At 41.6% G+C, this 24,309-nt stretch overlaps 1 protein-coding gene across 2 annotated transcripts; it reads left to right on the forward strand.

Annotated features, from left to right (window-relative positions):
- Nucleotides 1–262: 262 nt before the first annotated feature.
- On the forward strand, nucleotides 263–24,309 carry dnajb12a (DnaJ heat shock protein family (Hsp40) member B12a). 2 transcript variants are annotated; one of them, XM_048563609.2, is made up of 9 exons: nucleotides 263–626; nucleotides 12,790–12,970; nucleotides 14,425–14,570; nucleotides 14,830–15,015; nucleotides 16,616–16,692; nucleotides 18,861–18,970; nucleotides 22,097–22,269; nucleotides 23,085–23,240; nucleotides 23,888–24,309. In XM_048563609.2, exons 1-8 carry the CDS (start codon nucleotides 494–496, stop codon nucleotides 23,204–23,206), a joined length of 1,128 nt encoding a protein of 375 aa, XP_048419566.1. In that variant the 5' UTR covers nucleotides 263–493; the 3' UTR covers nucleotides 23,207–23,240; nucleotides 23,888–24,309. The 2 variants fall into 2 exon arrangements, with proteins under 2 accessions (XP_048419566.1, XP_048419565.1); XM_048563608.2 differs by having other exon boundaries at nucleotides 264–626; nucleotides 18,858–18,970.

A 24,309-nucleotide genomic window follows, 5' to 3' on the forward strand; every position in this document is an offset into this window, starting at 1 on the left:
ACTAACCTCATCCCACCTCCTTGACCTGTCCGTCTTCCCTGGACTGACCTATCCCCTCCCTACCTCCCCACCTATACTCTCCTCTCCACCTATCTTCTTTTCGCTCCATCTTCGGTCCGCCTCCCCCTCTCTCCCTATTTATTCCAGAACCCTCTCCCCATCCCCCTCTCTGATGAAGGGTCTCGGCCCGAAACGTCAGCTTTTGTGCTCCTGAGATGCTGCTTGGCCTGCTGTGTTCATCCAGCCTCACATTTTATTATCTTGGATTCTCCAGCATCTGCAGCTCCCATTATCTCTGATACTATTTGCACCTCGAATTGTTCGTCACGGATAGTGACGTACTCGAATCCAGACGACCTCTGGAGCTCGGATGTTTCCGTCAAAGATAATGACGTAGCCGCGGCTAGCCCGAACGCCCTCGGCTGTTTCCGACCTCCAATGAGAGGACACCAAGAGAACACCGGCAGCGGCCGTTCAACTCCAAAGCCTCGAAATGGAAGGAAACAGAGACGAGGCGGAACGCTGCACGGAAATCGGTTTGAACGCGCTTAAACATGGCAACAGGGAAGATGCCCTCAAGTTCTTACGGAAGGCTCAGAAGTTGTACCCGTCGGAGAAAGTGAAAAGTGAGTGCGGTGGCGACGCCGCTACGCGAGTGTCGGGTAAAACTGCGGCCTGGACGATGGACGGGGCAACCAACTACGCATGTGCAAGTGCCCGAAAGGGACACCGGGAGTTGTAGTTCAGTAAACCGCGGAGCGCCTTTGTGAGGCCACCTGTTGGAACTACAACCCCCGTGGTGCTGATCGCCTCGCCTCACACCAGGCATCCCCCCACCCCACAAGCCCCACAGCGCAAGGCCATCTCTCCAGTTTTTCCTGAAGAAGGGTCTAGGCCCGAAACGTCAGCTTTCCTGCTTGGCCTGCTGTGTTCATCCAGCTCCACGCCGTGTTACCTCAGATTCTCCAGCATCGGCGGTTCCTACTATCTCTTCAGTGTAGTCACTGGCAAAGGCTTATGATAAATTTAGGCCGAATAGGCAGAGGAGTTAACATACTTTATAAACACGTAGAAACAAAGCAGCCCCTTACAAACTCCAACTTTGACAAGTGTCGCTGAATCAGTCACCTATGTTAGATTGAAAGCCTGTCTGTCACTTGCAAAAATAACACTAAAATTTCCCTGATAGCAGGAACTGCAGATGCTGGAGAATCCAAGATAACAAAGTGTGAAGCTGGATGAACACAGCAGGCCAAGCAGCATCTCAGGAGCACAAAAGCTGACGTTTTGGGCTAAAGGGTCTAGGCCCAAAACGTCAGCCTCCTGCTCCTCTGATGCTGCTTGGCCTGCTGTGTTCATCCAGCTGTACGCCTTGACAACTAAAATTTTCTTATTCTGGTCTCGCCTAAGCCTGCTTATAATAATGGGCAACCTTATCAGATCTATCAAGATTCACACGTTAGATTTTACCAACGATATGGGGGTATATTACACACACATAGGGGCTCTTCAGTAATAATTCCAGGGTTTTTTTTCTAACACACTGTTTGTCATTATTCGTTTGTACTAATCCCATTTTTCAGCACTTGGCCTCTGGCCTAGTAAATTGGGAGAAGGGAGTGTGTGGTTGTTGACTTGCTCACTGAGCTGGTAAGTTTGCTCGCCAATGTTTTGTCACCGTACTAGGTAACGTCATCAGTGTACCTCCGGTGAAGCGTCGGTGTTCTGTCCCATTTGCTGTTTGTATGTCTCAGTTTGCTGGGGTGGCTGGCATCACTTAGGACCTGGAAGGTCAAGCCAAGCAAAGACATGCACGAGGATTCCTGGAGGCCTGGCACTCAAACTGGAACTCCATTAATAAACATGTCGAGCTGGACACCATATACCAACCACTAAGAAACAAATCCGGAAGTGATGCCACCCGCTCCAGCAAACCAAGACACACCATTAGCAAGCGGGACAGAACACCAGCACTTCACCAGGGGTGCACCTATGATGTTGCCTAGTCTGGTGACAAGATGTTTACAAAGAAACTTACCAGGTCAGTCACCAAGTCAACAACTGCATCAAAAACCTTGAGGGGACTTTACCAGTCACTGCAGGTAAGCATGCAGGTACAGCAGGTAATAAAGCGGCAAATATTATGTTGGCCTTCTTTGCAAGAGGTTTGAGGACAGGAGCAGGGATATGTTGCAGTTATACAGGGCTTTGTTCAGGCCACACCAGAATATTGTGTGCAGTTTAGGTCTCCTTTTATGAGGAAGGATGCTCTTGTTCTCAAGGGATGCAGTGAATGTTTACCAGGGTGATTCGAGCGATGGCGGGACTGACGTGTGAGGAGAGATTGCTTTGGCTAAGATTGTTTTTGCTGAAGTTCAGATGAATGAGGGGGGATCTTGTAGAGACTTAGAAAATTCTAACAGGACTGGACAGAGTAGATGCAGAAAGGATGTTTGTATTGCTCGGTGTGTCCAGTCTGAAGATTCGGAGTAGACCATTTAGGATGGAGATGAGACATTTTTTCACCCAAAGAACATTGAGCCTGTGGAGTTCATTACCACAGGAAGTAGTTGATGCCAAAACATTGAACGTATTCAAGAGGTGGCTAGGTATAACACTTGGGGTGGATGCGATTAAACGTTATGGGGAGAAAGCAGAATTAGGCTTTTGAGTTGGACAATCAGCCATGGTCATGATGAAAGGCGGTCACCTGCTTCTATCTTCTGTGTTTGTATGTATGCTATGCAGTTCCACACATTCATCTAACATTTCTTAAATGTTGTGAGTATTCTTGCCACTAGCCTTTTCGGCAGTGAGTTCCAAATACTATACCCAGTGCTGTCTGGATAAAAAGTTATATTTCAAGTCCCTTCTAAACTGCTGGATGATGCCTTTACTCTCCATCTTTGTCTATGGATGTGATATGTTTGAACACTCCTATCTGGTCTGCTTTCTCTGTTCTAAGGATATTTGCATGAGAATCTCGATTAGTAACATTGTGACGTTACCTCTTCATCACTGTGGCATAGTCTCCAAACAACTACAAGGTAGTTCACGGTACCCTGATCATAAAATAGAGTTCCAAAGTTTTCTTCATTTGTGTGATGTCTTGCCCAAAATGGATTATTGCAGCAAGAGTTCAGTAGACTGATGGATGGTGTCAAATAGTGAAGGCCTGAATTGCTAAGAAAAGAGCAGTGAGCTCATTGAAATGTATAGCTTATTTGTTTGCAGGACTTGACAGAGGTAAATGCTAGAAGCACTTTACTCCGGGCTGAGAATCCAAAACTCAGGTCACAGTCTCGGAATGAAGGGTCAGGCATTTAATGATGAAGAAGAAGAAATTTCTTCACTCAAAAGTTTATGAATCTTTGTAATGCTGTACCTCAGGGAAGTATAGATGTTCAGTCTTGAGGATATTCAAGGCAGAGTTTAACAGATTTTTTAAACATTAAGAGGATCAAAACAATATTGAGTTAGTGTAAGAACGTGGACTTTTTTTGTTATTTGATCGTGGGATGTAAAGATACCGGCAAGTACTTGCTAAGGTGGTGGTGATAAGGTCCTGTTTCAACCATAGCATAGCAATGTAGGTACATCCTCAATGCTGTTAGGGAAGGAGTTCCAGGATTTTGATTCAACTACAGTGAAGGGACAGCTATACATTTCTGAATCAGAATGGTAGGTTAGTGCTTTGGAGGGGAATTCCCAGATCATGGTGTAACCATGCATCAGTTGCTGCTTTCTTTCCAGGTGGTGAATGTAAGATGTTTGGAAGGGTACTGCCAAAAGAGCTTTGACTAGTTGCTGTAGTGTATCTTGTAGATGGGACACAGTGCTTACATTGTGTGTCACTGGTAGGAGGAGGGAGTATTTAAGATGGTGGATGGTTTGGCGGTGAAGTGGGATGCTTTGTTCTGGATGGTGTTGTACTCCTTCAAGGCATTATAAGAGCCCATGGTGTTGAGGTAGTATATTCGCATGAAGGTTTGACTGACTAATAGAAGATGGAGAGTTGGGAGAAAGGGGGCGTTTTCAAGATAGCACCCTGTGACTAGTAGAGTGCCGCAGGGATGAGTGCTGGGGCCATAAATATTAACAATAATGACTTAGATAAGGGAAGCGAATGTACTATGCCAGGTTTCCGCATGACACAAAAATTGGTGGGAAGGCAGGTGGTGAGGATAACACCAAGAGTGTACAGAAGGATATAAACAGGCTAAGTGAGTGAACAAAACTTGGCTTTTTGGGTATAATGTGGGAAAATTATGCACTTTGGCAGGAAGAATAGAGGAACTGAACATTATTTAAGACTGCAAAAAGCTTCACCAGGTTCACTAGGTTGATCCAGTCATTGGCGGATTTCCTTATGATGAGAGGTTGAGCATGTTGGATCACTACTCATTGGACTTTAGAAGAATGAGAGGCAACCAATTGAAACATAAAAGATTCTTAATGAGCTTGACCAGGTCAATGAGGAGAGATTATTTCCACATATAGGAGTGACTAGGACCAGAGGGTATAATCTCAAAATAAGGGGTTACCCATTTAAGACTGAAATGGAGAAGAATTTATTCTTAGACGCTGGTGAATATGCCCTCCGTTCCTGGACTCTCCTGCAAGGGGTACAACCTCTCCACATTTACTCTGTCAAGCCCCCTATTGTAACTGTTGATTCCTTGTCAAAGAGATGCCCAATTCAAGCTATTATCATACTTATATTTGACAACTAACAACACAGATCCAGAAACTATATTTGTGTAATGTGAGATTCTGCACATCATTTTAACTGTTGCTAGTGAAAAATAATCACCTATAATGAAAATATTTGCTAATTAGGAAAAAGGGCGACACATTGGCTCATGGTTAGCGCTGCTACCTCACAGGACCGGAGACCCGGGTTTGATTGTATGCTAAGGCACCTGTCTGTGTGGAGTTTACACATTCTCCCTGTGTCTGTGGGGGTTTCCTGTGGATGCTCTGGATTCCTCTTTCAGTCCAAAGATGTGCAGTTAGGTGGATTGGCCATGCTAAAAATTAGCCTGCTGAGTCCAGGGATGTGCAGGCTTGGTCAGTTAGCCATGGTAAATGCAGGGTCACAGAGATAGAGTGGGGTGCTCTTCGGAGGATCTGTGAAGATTCAGTGGACTGAATGGCCTCTACTTGCACTGTAGGGATTCTATGAATACAAAATCCTCTAGAAAAAAAGAGCTGTAAACGTTTGCCAGTGTTATGAAATCTTGAAATAATAGTGATGAGAGATTTGACACAACTGATTATTGTCCCTGCTGAGGAGACGGTTTACATTCTTGCGTAAAAAAACAGTCCTTGTGTTTAATGAAATTGTTGAATTATTAGCAGCAGACAGACCACCGTTTATTTGTGAGCATCATTCAGCTTCCTGGCTCATGTCACTGAAACCAGCATTGGGGAGCATGTAGATTAATCAACACCCATGCATTGTTATTACTTATAGTCTAAAGCAAATTGGTAAAGCAGAATAGTCTCAAAGGTTATTGCACTGTCTTTTAGAGCTCAGGTTGTGAAGGACAAAATTAGCAAGAGGCCACAGGGACTTTCTGTATTCGTGCTGTGATAATGAGTTGCCAGGAAAATGAGGAGCTGGAAAGGGCAGCTGCAGTGGAGATTCAATGGGAACTAATATCCAAAACCACTCTTTTGTTGGATGAATCCAAAATGTTTGGGCATGATTGTAATACCAGAGCTAACTTTTTATGATTGAAATCAAGAAGCATTTTTTTTTAACCTAAAGAGGTGTGGAAATCTGAAGGTGCCTTTGCAAAAGGTTAGGACTGGTGTGGGTCTATTGAAATTTTTGGCACTGAGTGCGATAGATTTGAAGGAATTTGGAGCAAAGGTGGTTAGATGGAGCTGAGGTAAGATCAATTATCATCTAAGATATTGGCAGAATAGGCATCATTCTGGAGGATGCCATAAAATGGTAATCAAGTGCCTTTCTAATTTGATCTGATGTCTTTGAAAGGAGTCCTGTTGAGAGCTTCAGTCTTCATGGAAAAGTAATGCTAAAATTGTCTTCTACTTGCATGGAGCTTCTCATTTGATACTTTGCCAACTTCCTCAATGTTAGATCAATGTATCATGTGACTGAACAGTGCTGTTAACCTTGACTGCCGTTTACTCATATTGATGCCTGGGCACTGATTTCCATGCAATATTATTTTGAAACTAGGAGCACCCTTACCTTATTTCAGTCTGGCTCAGTTGAAAGCATTCAGGGAGAATATTGTGGTTTTAAGCTCTACTCCAGAAGTTAAATGATTTAGACTAAGAAGTGCTTCTTTGTGACTTTTTAGCGATTTCAATATCTAAATACTGCTAGAATCCTACATTCAGACAGTAATGTCTCCCATAAGTCATCATGCCATTTCTTTGCAATATTTTACTATAATATAGTCTTCCAAGTGTCTGGTTCAGTAATATGTTTCTACACTAACACTTACAGTTTTCAACTACCTTCCACCAATGTTTAATGTGGTCCACTCAGAATTACTAATGAATGGCTAAACCAGATAGACTCAATCTTTGAGATCAGAGATAATGGGAACTGTAGATGCTGGAGAGTCCAAGATAACAAAGTGTGAAGCTGGATGAACACAGCAGGCCAAGCAGTATCTCAGGAGCACAAAAGCTGACGTTTTGGGCCTAGACGATGAAGGGTCTAGGCCCGAAACGTCAGCTTTTGTGCTCCTGAGATGCTGCATGGCCTGCTGTGTTCACCCAGCTTCACACTTTGTTATCTTAGACTCAATCTTTGCTTTTTGGACTTGAGGAGCAGGCAGATTGACTGGGAGAAAGTGTAAAGGATTTCTTTGGCAGCAAGGATGTAGAAGGTGGATATGAGGGAGTGGCTAAACTAGATTGCTGAAACCATCTGTAACTCTTTTCCCCATCTCACATCTCTAATTGCCTTCAAAAGCCTGCGAACATTCGGTTGCACCTTGAGTCATCAACACTGAAAACAAGTGCCTGAAATGTGTCAGTTATGACAGTATAATTTCACTGAACAATGATTACATTTATGTAGCATCTTTTAAAGCAACGAATTACCACAGTAATTTATAGATGTGCAGCTGGACACTGTGCCTTGTTGAGAAAGTGTTCGGTAGAGGGGGCTGTAGGTGAAGAAAGAAAGATATGGCCAGAATTAGGTTTTGAAGAGGCTTTTGAAAGCAAAAGACATTATCCACTTTTATCTACTTTGCTTTGATCTTGGGAGCATCACTTGCAAGTTATGCTTGAAAATCATTGGCTGTTTAGATCATTTCAAAGGGCTATCAAGAATCACTCAGGTTGTGATGGATCTGGAGTCATGCTGAGGCCAGATTCCGTAAGAATGCCAGATTTTCTTTCCTGAAGGGCATTGGTAAACCGGATTGTGGTTGCATGGTTGTCATCCGGCTAGCATTCATTCTAGATTATATTGAATTCAAATTTCATCATCTTGCCATAGTGGGATTCAAACCAAGTCCCTAGGACATTGGCCTGAGTTTCTGGATTACTTGTCCAGTTATAGCCTTCTGAAATGCCTAAAGGGCAAGGGCCAATCCAATTGTGCATGGGTCCAGCAGCTTGGTCATTATGGTACTGAACTGATATCTCAAGTTGTGAGTTTAAATGTCATTGTTGCAAGTTGTGAAACAGACTTTTTTTCAAAGTCTTTGGCTAGTGTGAGAAAATAATGAGAAAGTTAAGGAAACTCAAAGTAATTCGCTGTTGTCTGGGAAGGGAAACTTAACACCTCCACTGCTCTGACCAACTTGAATCCAGTTCCATAACGTTGTTGTTGAAGGAGTCTTCCACTTGTTGAAACCAGGGCTGCTGGATCCTTGGCAATAGTTGAAAAGAGTGAACCTCTCTCTGTGCCCTGGCCAACACTACTCCCTCAGCCTACAGGACAAGTAAAGAGGTTAATAAAGATTGTTCTTTGATATGACAAATTGAAATTCTGGGAAATTGAGAAAGCCTGGTGAAACTTAGTCTTTTCACAAGTGTAAAGAGGTGTTTCAAAGACAACTGAGTGTACAGAATAATTAAAGATTTGGAAAAGCTGAATGCAGCATATTGCTTCCAAGTAAATAATGAAGGAGTCAAGTGGGCACATTCTCAAACTAAGATGAATTTAGCATTAATTTCAGAAAACTTTTCACACAAAATATGATCAACGCTTTGACCTGTCTAGTATAAAATTCTCACCGGATTAAACAGGGTGGATGCAGGAAGAGTGTTCCTGATGACCAGGGAGACCAGAACCAGGGGTCGCAGTCTAAGGATAAGGGGTAGGCAGTGAGCATTGAATGAGGAGATGTTCCTTCACCCAAGAGTGCTGAGTCTCCAAATTTCTGTGCCACAGAAAATGGTTATGTCATAACATTGAATATTTTCGAGTAGGAGGTAGTTATACTTCTTAGGGCCAAAGGGAATAGAAGAGTATGGGGCAAAAGTGGGTACAGAGTTGTATGATCAGTTATAATGACATTGAATGGGGAAGCAGGCTCAAAGGACTGAATGGCCTAGTACTCCTTTTTCTGAATTTCTCTGTCTGTAGTAACAGTGAAAACAATGGAACAGCAGGAGGCCTTTCAGCCCCTTGATCCAGTTACATCATGTGGTTAGATCAACACTTGAGCTTCACTTCCCATCTTCCCCCTCTGTTTCACACCTCAACTTCTTCCTCCTCCTCGCACCCTCCCGATCCATCAATATCCTTGCCAAACAAAAAAAAACTACTGATCTCTGTTGAAAATTTTTAGAACAAGGAGTTTTAAATTTTCATGACTCTTGTGTAAAAAAAGTTCTTCCTGATTTCAGTCTCAAACAATCTAGTTCTAAGTTTGAGATTGTTTCTGTTTTTGTTCGGGTTATCCTATCAGAGAGTGTGGTTGGCTCTGTAAATACTCAACTGAATCCCTTCATTCTTTTAAATACCTTGGTTAGATCTCTGCTTTGAAATTCAAGTGAATACAAGCTTACTTATTTTAAATGACTTACTTCAGTTATACTCTTTAAACTTTAACTGTAGCAGGACAAAAAGCTTTGGCATAATTAATAGTCTGTACTTATATAGCACCTTTTACGTCCTCAGTCCTTCTCAGTGTATTAAAGCCAACAAAGCAACATGTCCTGTTATATTGTAGGAAATATGACAGTCAATTTGCACACAACAAGCCCTCACAAACAGTAATGTAGTAATGACCAGATCGTCTGTCTTTGTGAGAGATAATGGGAACTGCAGATGCTGGAGAATTCCAAGATAATAAAATGTGAGGCTGGAGAGCACAGCAGGCCAAGCAGCATCTCAGGAGCACAAAAGCTGACGTTTCGGGCCTAGACCCTTCATCAGAGAGGGGGATGGGGAGAGGGAACTGGAATAAATAGGGAGAGAGGGGGAGGCGGACCGAAGATGGAGAGTAAAGAAGATAGGTGGAGAGAGTGTAGGTGGGGAGGTAGGGAGGGGATAGGTCAGTCCAGGGAAGACGGACAGGTCAAGGAGGTGGGATGAGGTTAGTAGGTAGCTGGGGGTGCGGCTTGGGGTGGGAGGAAGGGATGGGTGAGAGGAAGAACCGGTTAGGGAGGCAGAGACAGGTTGGACTGGTTTTGGGATGCAGTGGGTGGGGGGGAAGAGCTGGGCTGGTTGTGTGGTGCAGTAGGGGGAGGGGACGAACTGGGCTGGTTTAGGGATGCAGTAGGGGAAGGGGAGATTTTGAAACTGGTGAAGTCCACATTGATACCATATGGCTGCAGGGTTCCCAGGCGGAATATGAGTTGCTGTTCCTGCAACCTTCGGGTGGCATCATTGTGGCAGTGCAGGAGGCCCATGATGGACATGTCATCTAGAGAATGGGAGGGGGAGTGGAAATGGTTTGCGACTGGGAGGTGCAGTTGTTTGTTGCGAACTGAGCGGAGGTGTTCTGCAAAGCGGTCCCCAAGCCTCCGCTTGGTTTCCCCAATGTAGAGGAAGCCGCACCGGGTACAGTGGATGCAGTATACCACATTGGCAGATGTGCAGGTGAACCTCTGCTTAATGTGGAATGTCATCTTGGGGCCTGGGATGGGGGTGAGGGAGGAGGTGTGGGGACAGGTGTAGCAAGACCAGTGGCACAGTGGTTCAGTGGATATCACTGTTGCCTCACAGTGCCAGGGATCTGGGTTTGATTCCACCCTAGGGTGATCATCTGTGTGGAGTTTGCATGTTTTCCTTGTGACTATGAGGGTTTCCTCTCATGTTCCAAAGAAATGTGGTTAGGTGGATTGGCCATGCTAAATTGCCCTATACTGTCCATGTTTGAGCTGGCTAGGTAGATTAGTCATGGGAAACATAGGGATAGGGTGGAGGAGGGGTTTGAATGCTGATCGGAGGGTTGGTACTGAATGTGTTCTGTCTGCTGTGTAAGGATTTTAAGATTTCAAGTCAAACATGTCAGACTAGGCGTGGGTAGCTCGGTCTGTTTTCATGTTCACAACTTCTATTTTCAAAGTATCTTCTCATCAACTAAGTCTAAGGAACCTGAGTTTCATTTGATGAAAGATGGGAGGGGTCATCTGCAGCAATCAAAATAATGGACATCAATCCAGTATTCAGAATTGAGGGTCTCACTCTCTGCCGAGAAGTATCTAAAATGGGGCTTGACCCCAACTTGCCTGAATTGCTCGACGAAAGGTATTTCCCCAAGTCAGTAAATATTCTGTCCAGGCATAAGTATTCCGTTTGATGCCAATCCATATTCTAATCTCTACTCCCCAAACTGTCAGAAGTGGGGCTGATCCCATCACCTTTACTCTTGGATGTAGGAATGCTACCAATAAACTTTAGGCTTATTGCTTAAATGTATGACTTCATGAGCATATATTGTCCCTGTATAAAATATTCATAAAAGCAACCTGCATTAGGTCCTATAAATGTATTTCTTTAATTCAGTTAATACCTAGATAATGATTCACTGTGACATTTGTTTTGTAGTATTACTGTATTTCTGTCATAGGAAAACTGAAAATATTTTTCTAAATCTTCGATTCTAACTGAACTGGAGCAACACTTAATCAGAGAGCTTGAGAGTGAGTGCAAATTGCAATTCGGGCATCAAGCACAGCCTTAAATAAATGGCAGCTCTTAATTTCTTTAGGAATCAATTTTACAGGCATCCTAGTGGCCCAAATCTCTGATAGGCAGTTGATTTGAATTAGGCAGGAGCTGTGTGAGCCTCCTGCACAAGAATACTGTGCCTGAAGAGACATCAGAGCTTCGTTATTTTGATGGCTGCAGATGATCCTCCCCACCTTTCATCAAGTGCGATTGTCTTTAGACTTAGTTGAAGAGAAGATACTCCGAAAGTAAAAATTGCAAAGAAGGAAATGGTCTGAATTATTTGCCCCGGTCTGACATGTAAGACTTGAATCTTACTGAAGGTGATGGGATTCACTGAGTCAGCTCAGTTGGCTGGACAGCTGGTTTACGATGGAGTGTGATGCCAACAACATGGGTTCAGTTCTTGCACCTGCTGAGGTTACCATGAAGGTCCCACCTTCTCAATTTCACACCTTGCCTGTGACATGGTGACCCGAAGGTTAAACTCACCACCAGTTGGCTTTCTCTATTGAGAGAGCAGTCCTGTGGACTGGTAGGACATCGTTGACTTCATCTTTTTAACCTATTGTTCGGTGTCAAATGAAACATTTCAGGCTCCCATTGCTTTTCTACAAGACAGTCTCACAAATATCCGGGTAATAATCTGAACATCATTAAGTCGATTTTCATGCATTTCAGTGACCTCACCATAAATATGGAAACAAATTCTGAAAATTTGTGTTTCAGAATGATTTTCAGGGATACCAGCTTTTGTGCTTAGGAATGAGTGTTTAAAAAACCCAAATTGTTTTTAACATTGATGATAAGAAATAGAAGCAGGATTAGGCCATTCAGCCCATTAATTATGCTGTGTCATTCGATCATGGCTGATGTGTTTCTGAACCTCATTCTCCTGCCTTCTCCCCATAACCTTTGATCCCCTTACGAATCAAGAACCTATCTATCTCTGGCTTAAATACACTCAATGACTTGGCCTCCACCACCTTCTGTGGCAATGAGTCCCACAGTTTCACCACCCTCTGGCTCATGAAATTCTTCCTCATCTCAGTTCGAAATAGATAGCAAAAGGCTTTGATATTTACAAGGGTTTTATTGTAAATGTACAGATTAGCACAAACATGAGTTTCTATCTTTCTTTGTCTAGAAGCCAACTTTCCTTTTCTAAGTTTTATTTTGTGAAACCAACAATTACCTAATCACCCAAACTGCCTTCATTGTCCATCAGGGACAGTGTAGCAGCAACAGAAATAAATACAACAAGGGCAGGAAACAAGGGAGGGGTGTAAAATAAATTAAGCTAGTGGGGAAAATATTGCATCCCTTTGAACATCGAATCTTTTCTTTTACATTATCACAGCTCTTAAATGCAAAGCTCAATGAGAATTGCTCTCGATCAAGGGTCAAACAATTGTTTCATTCTGTTTGACCCATAACAGGAACTGTTTTCTAACATTGACATGCAGTGGAGTTGCATAAATAATTAGAAAAAATAGTTGGAACAGTCATAGGAAAAATTTCTGTTTCTTTTTTGAACTAATGAAAATAAATTGTTATTTTCCGATTTAGCGAAACGGTTGCACAAAAGTCTGTCACAAGTCTCTCTGGACATCACTGTTTTGGACCTTGCCTTCAGAGTTATGCCATTTTCTTTTCCTTCTTTCCAGATTTGATAGAATCCATGACGCAAAATGGCCATCCGTCCGGTAACTTCACCCCATCAGGGACCACGGATGCATCAGAATGTCACCAAAGGAAAAGAAGCACATGTTCCAGCTCTGGATCTGGGGAGGCAGCAGGAGAAACGGCAAAAAGTTACACTGTGGATCAACTCGAGGCCGTGAAGAGGTAGAGGATGCAACAATGACCCGGGAGCAGGAAAAGATTCTGGGCCATATGTTTTTCTTCATAGGGCGGAGGGGAAGATGAGCCTGGGGTGCTTCTTCAAAATGTACTGGCTAACTCTCTGCAATTCTACTCTCAAAAACTTTGATTAGGGTTGTGGGGCATGGTCAGGAGTCACTCAACACCAAGGTATAGTCTAGCAGGTTCATTCGAAATCACAAGCTTTTGGAGTGCTACTCCTCTGTCAGGTGAAGTGACTTCACCTGATGAAGGGACAGTGCTCCAAAAGCTTGTGATTTCAAATAAACCTGTTGGCCCATACCCTGGTGTTGTGTGACTTCTGTTCTTCAGTCCGACACCGACACCCCCACATCATTTGGATCGTTAGGATACCTCTCCCTGATTAAAAATGATTAGCTACTTCTCTTGAACATTTCACCCATTCTTATATCTAGACTGTATATATGTGGGGGTTCTGTTGAATGCAATCATCAACAACTTTTTGTAGGCCATAACTGTTTGACTGAATTTTGAGGCATTTCAAAACTTTGCAGCCTCTATTTCCATCCCAGGGCAAGGCTGATGCTAAATGTAGGCTGACACAATTCCCGTAGAGACAATGGGAAAATTGGAAAGTGATAAATCCAAGTGATTCCAAGGCAATGCAATCAATTCAGTTGCATTATGATAGTCTAAACCGTTCAGAATGCTTATGTAAAACCTGTAGTGTGAAATCGGTTAACCATTTGACCCAATGTGTCCCTGCCAACATTTTTGAAAGCACTAATTAATTAATCCCATTGCCTTGCCCTTTCCCTTTAGCTCTACAAATCGTTCTCCTCCTTCAAGTACCAGTTTGCTTTTGAAAGTTATTGTTGAATTGGTTTCTACTGTCCTTTTAGGCAGAGTATTCCAGAGCATAACAACTCACCCCCAGTCTTGTCTGTCAATCCTTCAACCACAGGAAACATTTTCTCTCTGTTTGCTCTTTTAAGTTCTTTCCAGGTTTTGAATACCTCCAAAAAAAAGTCTCCCTAACCTTATATGCTCCAAGAAAAGCAACCCTTGTAGTCATTCTTGATACCATTCTCGTAAATATCCTCTGCACGCTTGTCATTTTTTTGACATCCTTCGTGGAGTAGTTTGCCCAGATCAGACACAATTAAGCATTACTTCATTTCTTTTTTTCTCCTATTTATGCAGCTAAGGATCTTTTTATGTTTTAAACACCTTCACATCCTGTCCTGTCACCTCCAAGAACCTGTAAGTTTATCCCCAGGTCTCTCTGTGCTTGCACTCCCTTTAAATTTATACCACTTTGCTTATTTTGCATCTCCCCATTCTTTGTATGAAAAGTGCACCATTTCCATCAGAATAGTTTAATTCCTCATGCTGAGTCTGCCTGTGTTTATTCATGAGATACTGAAATCTTGCTGTGTTTTCTGCATGCTGTACAGAATAAAGAAGTGTAAGGATTACTACGAAATCTTAGGGCTAAGTAAAGATGCGACAGAGGAGGACCTGAAGAAAGCCTACAGAAAACTGGCTCTAAAGTTTCACCCTGACAAGAACCAAGCACCAGGAGCTACAGAGGCATTCAAAGGTGAGTGACCATCCAGCTGATGTCAGATTTCCATTGTAAGTTACTTTAGCAAAAGAATGAGCTGTAAGGAAAAAAGATTCTTAAGTCGTTTTTTATTACTGGGTTGAAAGGCGATGTTTGGAACTTTGGATTACCTTATCATTTAATGGTTTCGGTTTGAATGGCTGAATAGTTATATCAGGCAACTGGAGGGAGAAGTCTTTGGTTTAGAGACGCTGCTTTTCCTCTCGCCCTTCATTGTTCTGATCCTTTCCTCCAGCTATTGGGAATGCATACGCGGTGCTAAGCAACCCAGAGAAGCGGAAACAGTATGACTTGTACGGTGATGAGAAACAGGCTGCTAACCGGCACAGTCATGGTGCCTCTGACTACCATAGAGGTTTTGAGGCAGATATCTCACCTGAAGACCTCTTCAACATGTTCTTCGGTGGCGGATTTCCCTCTGGTATGTTTTGGTCGCAACTGAGGAAGCATCTGTTAACTGCAATATGTACCAGTTAATTTGTAAACAACTTACCTAAGTACAAAAGTATCACATAACTTACAGCTAAAAGCTATTGCTGATATTGTTGGAATTTTAGTTTTAGTTACTGAAAAAATGTCACCAGGTTAACTGAGGTCAATCTGTGTATCAAATATTCAATCTAGAAATAGAAATAAATCACTATCTGTTAGACAAGTTTGACAGTTGATCTCATTTGGGAATTACCATTGTCAGTTACTTACTTTCTTGTTAAAGTCCTTCACAGAGATTGGTCTCTAAGCTGGGTATAAATTTTAACCAGCTGATTAAAACATATACTTCAGTCTTATTGTCTCCACATAGAATTTGCTATTAAACCCTTTGAAGCCAGGAGATAGCATTCGATCCATTGTGCTTATATTAGTACTGACTCCATACTGAAACTCTATAAAGCCTATTCTCCTGTACAATTTAGAGTATTTACAGGGCACGTAGAAGCCGTTCTGCCCATTAAGTTAATCCCATTTCTCTGTTTTATCCCCGAAGACCTTTATTTCCTTCAGGAACCCATCCATTTTCCTTCTGAAATCATTGATGCCCTCAGTCCCACCACCCTCATAGCTGGGTTGTTCCAGGTCATTACTGTTTGCTGACTAAAAACCTCTCTCTCACATCCTTCTTGTACTCCTTGTCCAAACATCTTAAATTACGTGTCCTCTCAGCTAGTAACAGTGTTCCCTTGCCTATCTCATCTTTAATATTTTAGTCAATCAAATATCTTGGCAAATGTTGTGATTGATTTAGTTTTGGTATCAAAACAATGCAGAACACGTCAATATCTGACTGTAATTGATGGTTGATTGACATTTCTGATCAAATTCAAATCGATTTTGGGAATATGATTTTAAATCGGGAAAACAGGTTTAAATCTATCACTTCAAAGGGTGAAAGATGCATATTGTAGGAATAATATTCTGAACTTTTTACTTACGGGCTTTCTCCTGGAATTATTGTGGACAAATGAAGAATCAATAACTACATTTTTGAAACTCCCTTGAAAGAGAACTGTCATTCCATTAAAATGGGACTGAATGCAGAAATGTTTCCACATTTAGTATCCAGATTTATATATTTACAGATGTAAAACAGTTATGTTTTAGTATGTGTAAATCCAACAGCTACACACTTCTGCCTCTGGAACCAGGTGACATTACTGTAAACTGGTCACAAATAAATTGTAAAGAAAATACAGGAGAAATTAGATCATGTTGCTTGCTAGCACAGGTGATTAGAATTGATATATTTAAGGAGAAGCCAGATAAGCATCTGAGGGGCAGGGAACAGAAGGAAGTGTGAGTGAGGTTAGATGATAAATGTTAAGATGAATCTCAGCATGAACACTGACACGGATGTGCTGGGCTGAATGCCCTGTCTCTGTGCTGTCAAATCAATGTAAGTTTGCTTCCTAAGTTTCATTTATAAAGATAATGACATAGCAATTCTAATTGAAAACCTCAGCACATTGAATGTCCTCTTCATCCTATTATTTCTTCTCTTCCACACACCCCTCTCTCCTCTTCAGGCAATGTTCATGTATATAGTAATGGGCGAATGCGTTACACATACCACAGACCTGAGCGACGGGACCAGCAGGGTGATGTAAGTAGGCAGAATCGTGCAGCACTGAAGAAGGACAAAGCCAACTATTTGAAGGAACCGTACATGCAATCCCATTCCTTGCCCCATCTCACAACATTCAAAATTTATGCTTAAATCACATTTTTAAACCCATCCCCTTCTAAAAGCTATAATGGATTTAGATTCCACTGCTGTTTCAGGTTATGGAGAATTCTTCTGGATATCTCCCATTAGAACATCAGCAGCTTTTTATTTATTTACCCTGCCAATCTTTCTAACATTTCAAACACTTCATTTAAATCACCCCTCAACTTTGAAGAAAGCTCCTTTTATACAGATGAAGTTTATCCAATCTGTATTAATATAAACGTTTAAACTCTGATAATAGTAGAAGGAAATTGTTGGAGTCTTTTAAGACATAATTGAAGGTTGCAAAGAAATGGTGTGGAGTTTTCTAGGTGGATTCTACATAAATGCAAGCATCCTTTAATTTGGGAAGCAATTGGCCATTTTGTTTTAAGGAAATCACACATGTTTTAAACTTTGTTGTGCTCTGATTGCTGTATCAAGCATCCAGACTAATTACAGTGTTTAAGATTCCATAATGGGCTTTTAGTTAGTTTTTTTCTCTGAAATAAAGTTAATTACTTGACTGTCTGCAGAGTTCTTAGTGTCTCTGTGTAGCCTGTGCAACCTTTGGAATCATCAACTGAGGTATACAGGAATCTTAACATCTCTTACAGAAGTAGAAATGCATTTATCATTTTTTTTTCCAACATCTACTCGCTTAAAAATTGGTTTTAGAATTGTTTCCCAAGTGTGATTTTATTTGTGGTTTCGACTATAATCAGTCCCATATTTTTCTGTATCTTCCTCACAATGTAACATTTACACTCTATATCATTCTTGTGAATCTGTGCTGATTCCCCTCAAAGGCCAATGTATTCTTCTTGGATGCAGTTCCCCAACCAAACTTACATATTTCAGCTGGAGACTGATCAAGACTCTGTTCTGCAGATGCTACCAGACAGATAATCCGGAGAACTTGAGTTCAAAGGTCACCCTAGTAATTTGAATTCAATTTTAAAAGGCCTCAGTAAAAGTGACTGACGCTCTAAAGTTGTCACAAAAATCTAACTGATCATCCATGTCCATAAGAAAAATAAAATCTGTCATCCTTACATGTCCAAGTCTAAAGGCGACTCACGTGCCCCACCACTGTGGTTATCTCAACTGAGTAAGCTACTCCATCCTGTCAGATCTGTCCATAGAAACCAGGAGAGTGTCTCAAATGTCTGCATCACTTGTTCAGGATTACATCAAACGTTCCATTGAATCATTGAACATTTATGGCATAGAATTAGCTATTTAGCTGATCGTGTCTGTGTCAGCTGAAAAAGAGCTATCCAGCTTAATTTCACTTTCCATCTCTTGATTCATAGCCCTGTCGATTATAGCACTTCAGATTTCCATGTATTTTTTTAAATGCAATGCTGTGTTCTAGAGTCATAGAGTTATATAGCATGGAGCAGACCCTTTGGTCCAACCGGTCCATTGCCAACTATAATTACAAGCTGAACTAGGCCCACCTGCCTGTGCTTGACCCATATCCCTCCAAATATTTCTTATTCATGTTATTATTTATGTCTCTGCCATCTTTTCTGGAAGCAAATTCCAAACACCCACCACCTTCTAGTTTTCTTGAAGGATCTAGACCGATTCTCAAAATCTCAAACCAGTGACCTCTATCACACTTAAGGAGATGTATAGGAGCATCATATTTGCAAGTTCCTCTACGTAACATCCTGGCGTGGAAAGATATTGATGCTCCTTCACTGTTGCTGAGTCAAATTCCTGCAATTCCCTCCCTAACAGCACAGTGTACCCACCTCCAATAATAATAGTTCATAAAGACAGCTCATCACTACGTCTCAAGAGATAAGCAATAACTGCTGGCCTATCCAGCAACCTCCACATCCTGTGAACAAATTTTATAAAAAGATATTGTCAACAACTGGGTTCAGGATTATTAGAAGTGCACTCAGGGAATATTGTGTGTATGTATGGAAGAGACAAGGCCAGAAAGTGTTGCTATACTTAAGTTGTCGTTTGTGTATGAATGACATTTGTACCGATTAAATATTCCTGGTGTCTGTGTTATCTGATTAGCTGCTTGTTTTCTTTAGCAGGGTGGATTGGCACTCCTTGTACAGTTGATGCCAATTCTGATCCTGGTTCTTGTCTCAGTGATCAGTCAAATGATGGTGTCGAGCCCTCCATACAGTCTGAGCTACAGGCCGTAAGTAAAACCGTGCATTCAGTGTTGCATAAAATCTGCTTCTTTCTTCAGCATAATGAGGACATCGGGTCCCTTCTTTAGCTTAAACAACCCAGTAAAAGTGAATATTGGTTAGACTGGAAAGAACATTAAAGTAATTTGGCATGATAGGTTACAGAGACTTTTTCACGGTGATTTGGCCACTGGAGTTAAGCATTAAACAGGTGGCAGTGTCTTCATGGACTATATTCCACAGTCCTTACAGGCACTGAGAGTTTTGCATGAGCATTGATTTCAGTTAGTTGTGTCAAGTTAAGAATATTTAGGCGCATCCCTTATGTTAAATGACTTCCATTTCTCCTTTCCTCCTCCTGCAAAGTGTTGTCAGTGACTCTAGCAAATAACACATTCACATAACACCGTTAACATAAAACAAAGTCACTTTGTAAGTCAGCGAAATACTTACTGATTCAGGAACAGAGAAACCATCACATTTAATTGAAAAGATGCGATTTTAAGGACATTTCAAAAGGTGGAAGGAGGAGGCAGTGGAGGTATTTTGGGAGCTTGGAGAGATTTTCAGATGTGGCTTAAGGTTTTAAGTGTGATATTTTGGATGGCAGGACAGAACAGGGTAGAAGCATCAGAAGTTTGGACGGTTTGAAATTTGTGGAAACTAAGAGGCCAAGGGAGAGTTGAAATATTGAAAAAAGCAACAAGGTTAGTGAGAAGGAGACCAGAAACTTCAGAGAAAGGAATGAGAGTTTTAATAGTTTTGGAAAGTGCCAGACATAGTAAAAAGCCTGAGGATTGGAGGTATTTAGGCCCCAGCAAAAGGGTGCCAAGAAACTGATAAGGAAAGGGATTAGTTAACAAGAATGCAAGCTATCAAGGAACACACAGAACTGTAGCAGTGTCTTGATCTGTGAAAGGAAAACAATTAGTAAGGACAAACGTGAGTCATTACTGATGCAGACGGAGCGGAGTCTATAGCAGAGAGAAAGGAAATGCCGGAGAAATTAAACAATTAGTTTCCGTCTGTCTTCATGGGCGAAGATACAGGAAATATTCCAAAACTACTGAGGGACCAACGAACTCGTGTAATTGAGGACCTATAAGACCGTAAGATTGTTGCAAAATTATGCCGTTTGGCCCATCAAGTCTGCTCTACTATTTGATGTGGCTGATATGTTTCTCAACCACATTCTCCTGCCTTCTCCTTGTAACACTTGACCCCCTTATTAATCAAGAACCTATCTATCTCTGACATAAAGACATTCGATCACTTGGCTTTCACAGCCCTCTGCAGCAACGAGTTCCACAGATTCGCCATCCTCAGGCTAAAGAAATTCCTCTTCATCTCAGTTCCAAAAGATCGCTCCTTTACTGCAAGTTCTAGTCTCTCCTACTAGTAGAAACATCTTCCCATGTCCACTCTACCCAGGCCTCTCAGTATTCTGTAAGTTTCAATGGGATCTCCTGTCATCCTTCGAAACTCCAAGTACAGATCTTCATATGACAAGCCCCTCATCCCTGGGATCATTATTGTAAACCTCCACTAGATCCCCTCCAATGGCAACACATCCTTCTTCATATAGAGAGTCCAGAACTGCTCACAATATTCCAAATGCGATCTGATCCGAGTCTTATACAGCCTCAGCACTAAACAGGGAGACAATAGTGTAGTGATATTATTGCTAGACTATTAATCCAGAAACTCAGAAAATGTTCTGGGTTGAAATCTCATCATGGCAGATGATGGAATTTGAATTCCATATAAAATCTCAAGTTAAGAATCTACTGATGACATGAAACCATTGTTGATTCTGGGAAGAACCCATCTGGCTCGTGAACGTCTATCAGGGAAAGAAACCTGCTGTCCTTACCTGATCTGACCTACGAGTGACTCCAGACTCCCAGCAATGTGGTTAACTGTCAGCTGCCCAATGAAATAGCCTACTAGGCCACTTAGTTCAGAGGCATGTAGGGACAGGCAATAAACCCTGGCCAATCAGAGGTGCTCACTTCCTGCGAGTGAACAGGAAAAAACCCTGTTGCTGTATTTTAGCCCTCTTGATATGAATGCTAACATTGCATTTGCCTTGCTAGCTGCCAGATGAACCTACATGTTAACCTTAAGAGAATCTTTAACTGGGCCTCCTAAGTCCCTATATACTTCAGATTTCTGAAAGCTTTCCCCATGTAGAAAATAGTCTATGCCTCTTCTTCCTCCCAAAATGCAGAACCTTACGCTTTCCTGTATTGTATTCCTTCTGCTACTTCTCTGCCCACTCTCCTAGCCTGTCCAACAGCTTCTCTGCTTCTTCAACACTACCTGTCCTTCCACCTATATGTGACGAAAAGCAATTTGTACTAGTTAATAGGTCATATATGACACTTTAGCTAGACTGAATTGATATATCTCCTGGACCAGATGAGCCTCAGGAAGGAAGTAGCAACAGAGATAGTGGATACATTGGGGATTATCTTTGATAAATCTATAGATTCTGGAAAGGTCCCTGTTGACTGGAAGGTAGCAAACATAACCCCACGCTTTAAGAAGAGAGGAAAGGGGGTGAGTAGAGAACGGCAGATGACTTAGCTTACCTCGGTGTGAGCTGCAATAACTCCCATCATAGTGACTGGGGTATAAGACATTTCCTGCCTCCCTACTCCTTTCAACTATCAAATACTAATTTAAATATTTAAATTTATATACAAATGTTTCAAATATCAGCAGGATATTGTCCTAAAAAAGTCTGTAAGATGTGAGTTTGTGCTCACAATTGACTGCACAGATGTTATTTTTTCACCAGTGACAAGGGTGGACCATCAGACAGCGCATTGTTCTGTCCTTTTATGTACCACCCTTTATCTCAGGATAGACATCACCTCTAAGGGATATTTTTAAACAAAAGATTGAGTGAGGTGAGGAAAGGTGTATTGTCCTAATTTGCAGTGTAAAATACAATATATATGGGTGTTCTCTACCTGAAATATTAACCGTTTCTCTCTCCATAGATGCTCCCTGACCTACTGAGTTTCCATCATTTTCCGTTTTTACAGCAGGTTTTCCAGCTATTGTGCTTTTTGTAGGAACAGCGCCAATATTGAGTGTTTCTAATCTGAGATGCCATTTGTTTGCAGGTCTACTGGTCACATTCACAGACGGACAACAGAGGTACTGAAGGTGCACTATTTTGTGGCAGATAAATTTACAACGGAATATACGGGACAGAACTTGAAGCTGGTGGAACAGAATGTGGAAGAAGATTTCATTGCAAACTTGCGGAATAACTGCTGGAAGGAGAAACAGCAGAGTGAGTGGTGCATAGGGAGTGGGGAGTTGAATAGTATTATATGCAGAATAAACTGGCAATGGCAAAGTTGAAGCAGTATGCAGTCCGTAAGATGCAGATTAACTGTGCCAGCATCAATGAAGTAAAAGCATTCCCTGTAACTCTAATTATTTTAATATCACGTGCTTTCTTCATTACTGTTGGGATGTGGCAAGCAGCATTTACTCTCCCTTCCCTGTTTACTCTTGAAAAGATGGCAGAGAACCACCTTGTTCAACTGCTGCTTATCATTGATAGAGGAGCTACCTCACACTGTGAGGTAGAGATTTCCAGATTTTTCACCCAATAGTGATGAAGGAACGGTAGCATGTGCCCAATTTGGAACACTTAGGATTTGGAAAGGACTTGGTAGTTGATAATGGTCTAGTCATGCGCACACTGATTGCTGGGGACTGCGGAATTGCACGGTGTTTGATATATCAGTGAACATAAATGGTGATTATATCTTGCTGTCTTGTGATTCCAGGGGATCATAACATATTTGAAGAGCACAGAGCTATTTGACTAATCTTCAGCCCTTCTCAACTTCACTAAAAACTAATAAATTGTCATTTATCTCTTTTCAACTTTGTTGGTTGTACTGCTTCTAAAGTGGCTGTTGTTTTTGCCATCTTAAACATTGAGATGTTGAAAAATACTGCAGATAAATCAGTATTTATTCTGTTCTGCCAAAGTTGCTAAAGCTGAAGTCTGTGCTGCCAATAATGCAAAATCACAATGTGTATTCTGATATAAATCTGGCCATGCTCATTAACATTTTTATTTTGCCTCTACAGAAGAGGGTTTGTTGTATCGTGCTCGCTATTTTGGAGATGTGGATCTCTATCAGAGGGCCCAGAAAATGAGCACACCAAGCTGTACCAGGTTATCAGAAGTGCAGGCTTCCCTGCATGGTTAGAATAGAGTCTACCACATCAATAACTGGAGACCAGGTATGTCCTATAGTTACCAACATTCATTGTCCTTTATTTCTTTGCATGTCCAGCAGATACAGAAATTCATGAGCATGATTAAGAGTCTCAGAATCAAGCTCCTTCTGTTCCTTTGGAGAAAAATGCCACACAGCTAAATCAAGAGAATTTAGGTATAGTTTGACAAGGACTGAGGAAGTGTAGTTGATGTTGTATTTTAGGAAATGTGACAGCCAATTTACACATCAAAGTCTAAACAATGGGATAATGATCAGATAATCTACAACAATGATAAAAGATTATGGGATAAATAGTGACCAAGACAGTAGGGATAATTGCCTGCTCCTCTTCAGGCAATGCCAGGAGATCTTTCCTATCTACCTGATACAGCAGACATTTGGAAGTTTGCACCTCTGATGTTGAGTTCTCACTCAATACAGTACTGCATTGAAATGTCCACCTTGATTTCTATGCACAAATTCTCGTTTAGGACTATGGGAAGATTAGTAGAGTAAGGGAGAGCCGCCTTCAACAAAGAGATTTTGGGCGATCAAATGCTTCTTGATTAATTCACATGATAGGTAGATGTGTTCTGTATTTTGTCAATTCATTACTCTTTCAAGTTATTTATTTATTCCTCCCTTTTCCTGTCTTCACACGTGGCATAGCGATGGGCGATGACTACTTTAAAAAAAACAAGACCCTTGAAATTGTCTTAAGACTGGATTTTGATTAGCCAGCAGCATTTCTGAAAATACTAGCCTATGAGCAAACCCCCACCACTGGACTTTTTTGATGAACTGAAGCAAACAGAGCCAACGCCTCCCCCGCCAGCACCCTGCCGTGTAGACTGTGCTACACTCGTTTGGGGAGGAGACCGACACAATGCAAAGCAGGAGACACATGACTACACATGAACCAAGTTTGTACATGTGCACTAGTCACTTCTAAAGGAGCAAATCAGCATATGTTGAATTAATGATTTGGAAATTATTTATAGTTGTATATACATTGTACTTTATCCAGGGGCTGAAATCAGTTGTAACTTATTTTGCTCTTCAATAGAAATAAATCTGTATTGTGAAAAATA

This window comes from Stegostoma tigrinum, chromosome 37, assembly GCF_030684315.1.
Source record: "Stegostoma tigrinum isolate sSteTig4 chromosome 37, sSteTig4.hap1, whole genome shotgun sequence".
NCBI classification, from domain to species: Eukaryota; Metazoa; Chordata; class Chondrichthyes; order Orectolobiformes; family Stegostomatidae; genus Stegostoma; species Stegostoma tigrinum.

Bases quoted from the DNA above. Each gene is read 5' to 3' on its own strand.
- dnajb12a (XM_048563608.2), top strand. From the start codon at position 494: ATGGAAGGAAACAGAGACGAGGCGGAACGCTGCACGGAAATCGGTTTG. The intron at 12,971-14,424 runs GTAGAGGATGCA...CATGCTGTACAG, and splicing joins CAACTCGAGGCCGTGAAGAG to AATAAAGAAGTGTAAGGATT. The intron at 16,693-18,857 runs GTAAGTAGGCAG...TGTTTTCTTTAG, and splicing joins GACGGGACCAGCAGGGTGAT to CAGGGTGGATTGGCACTCCT.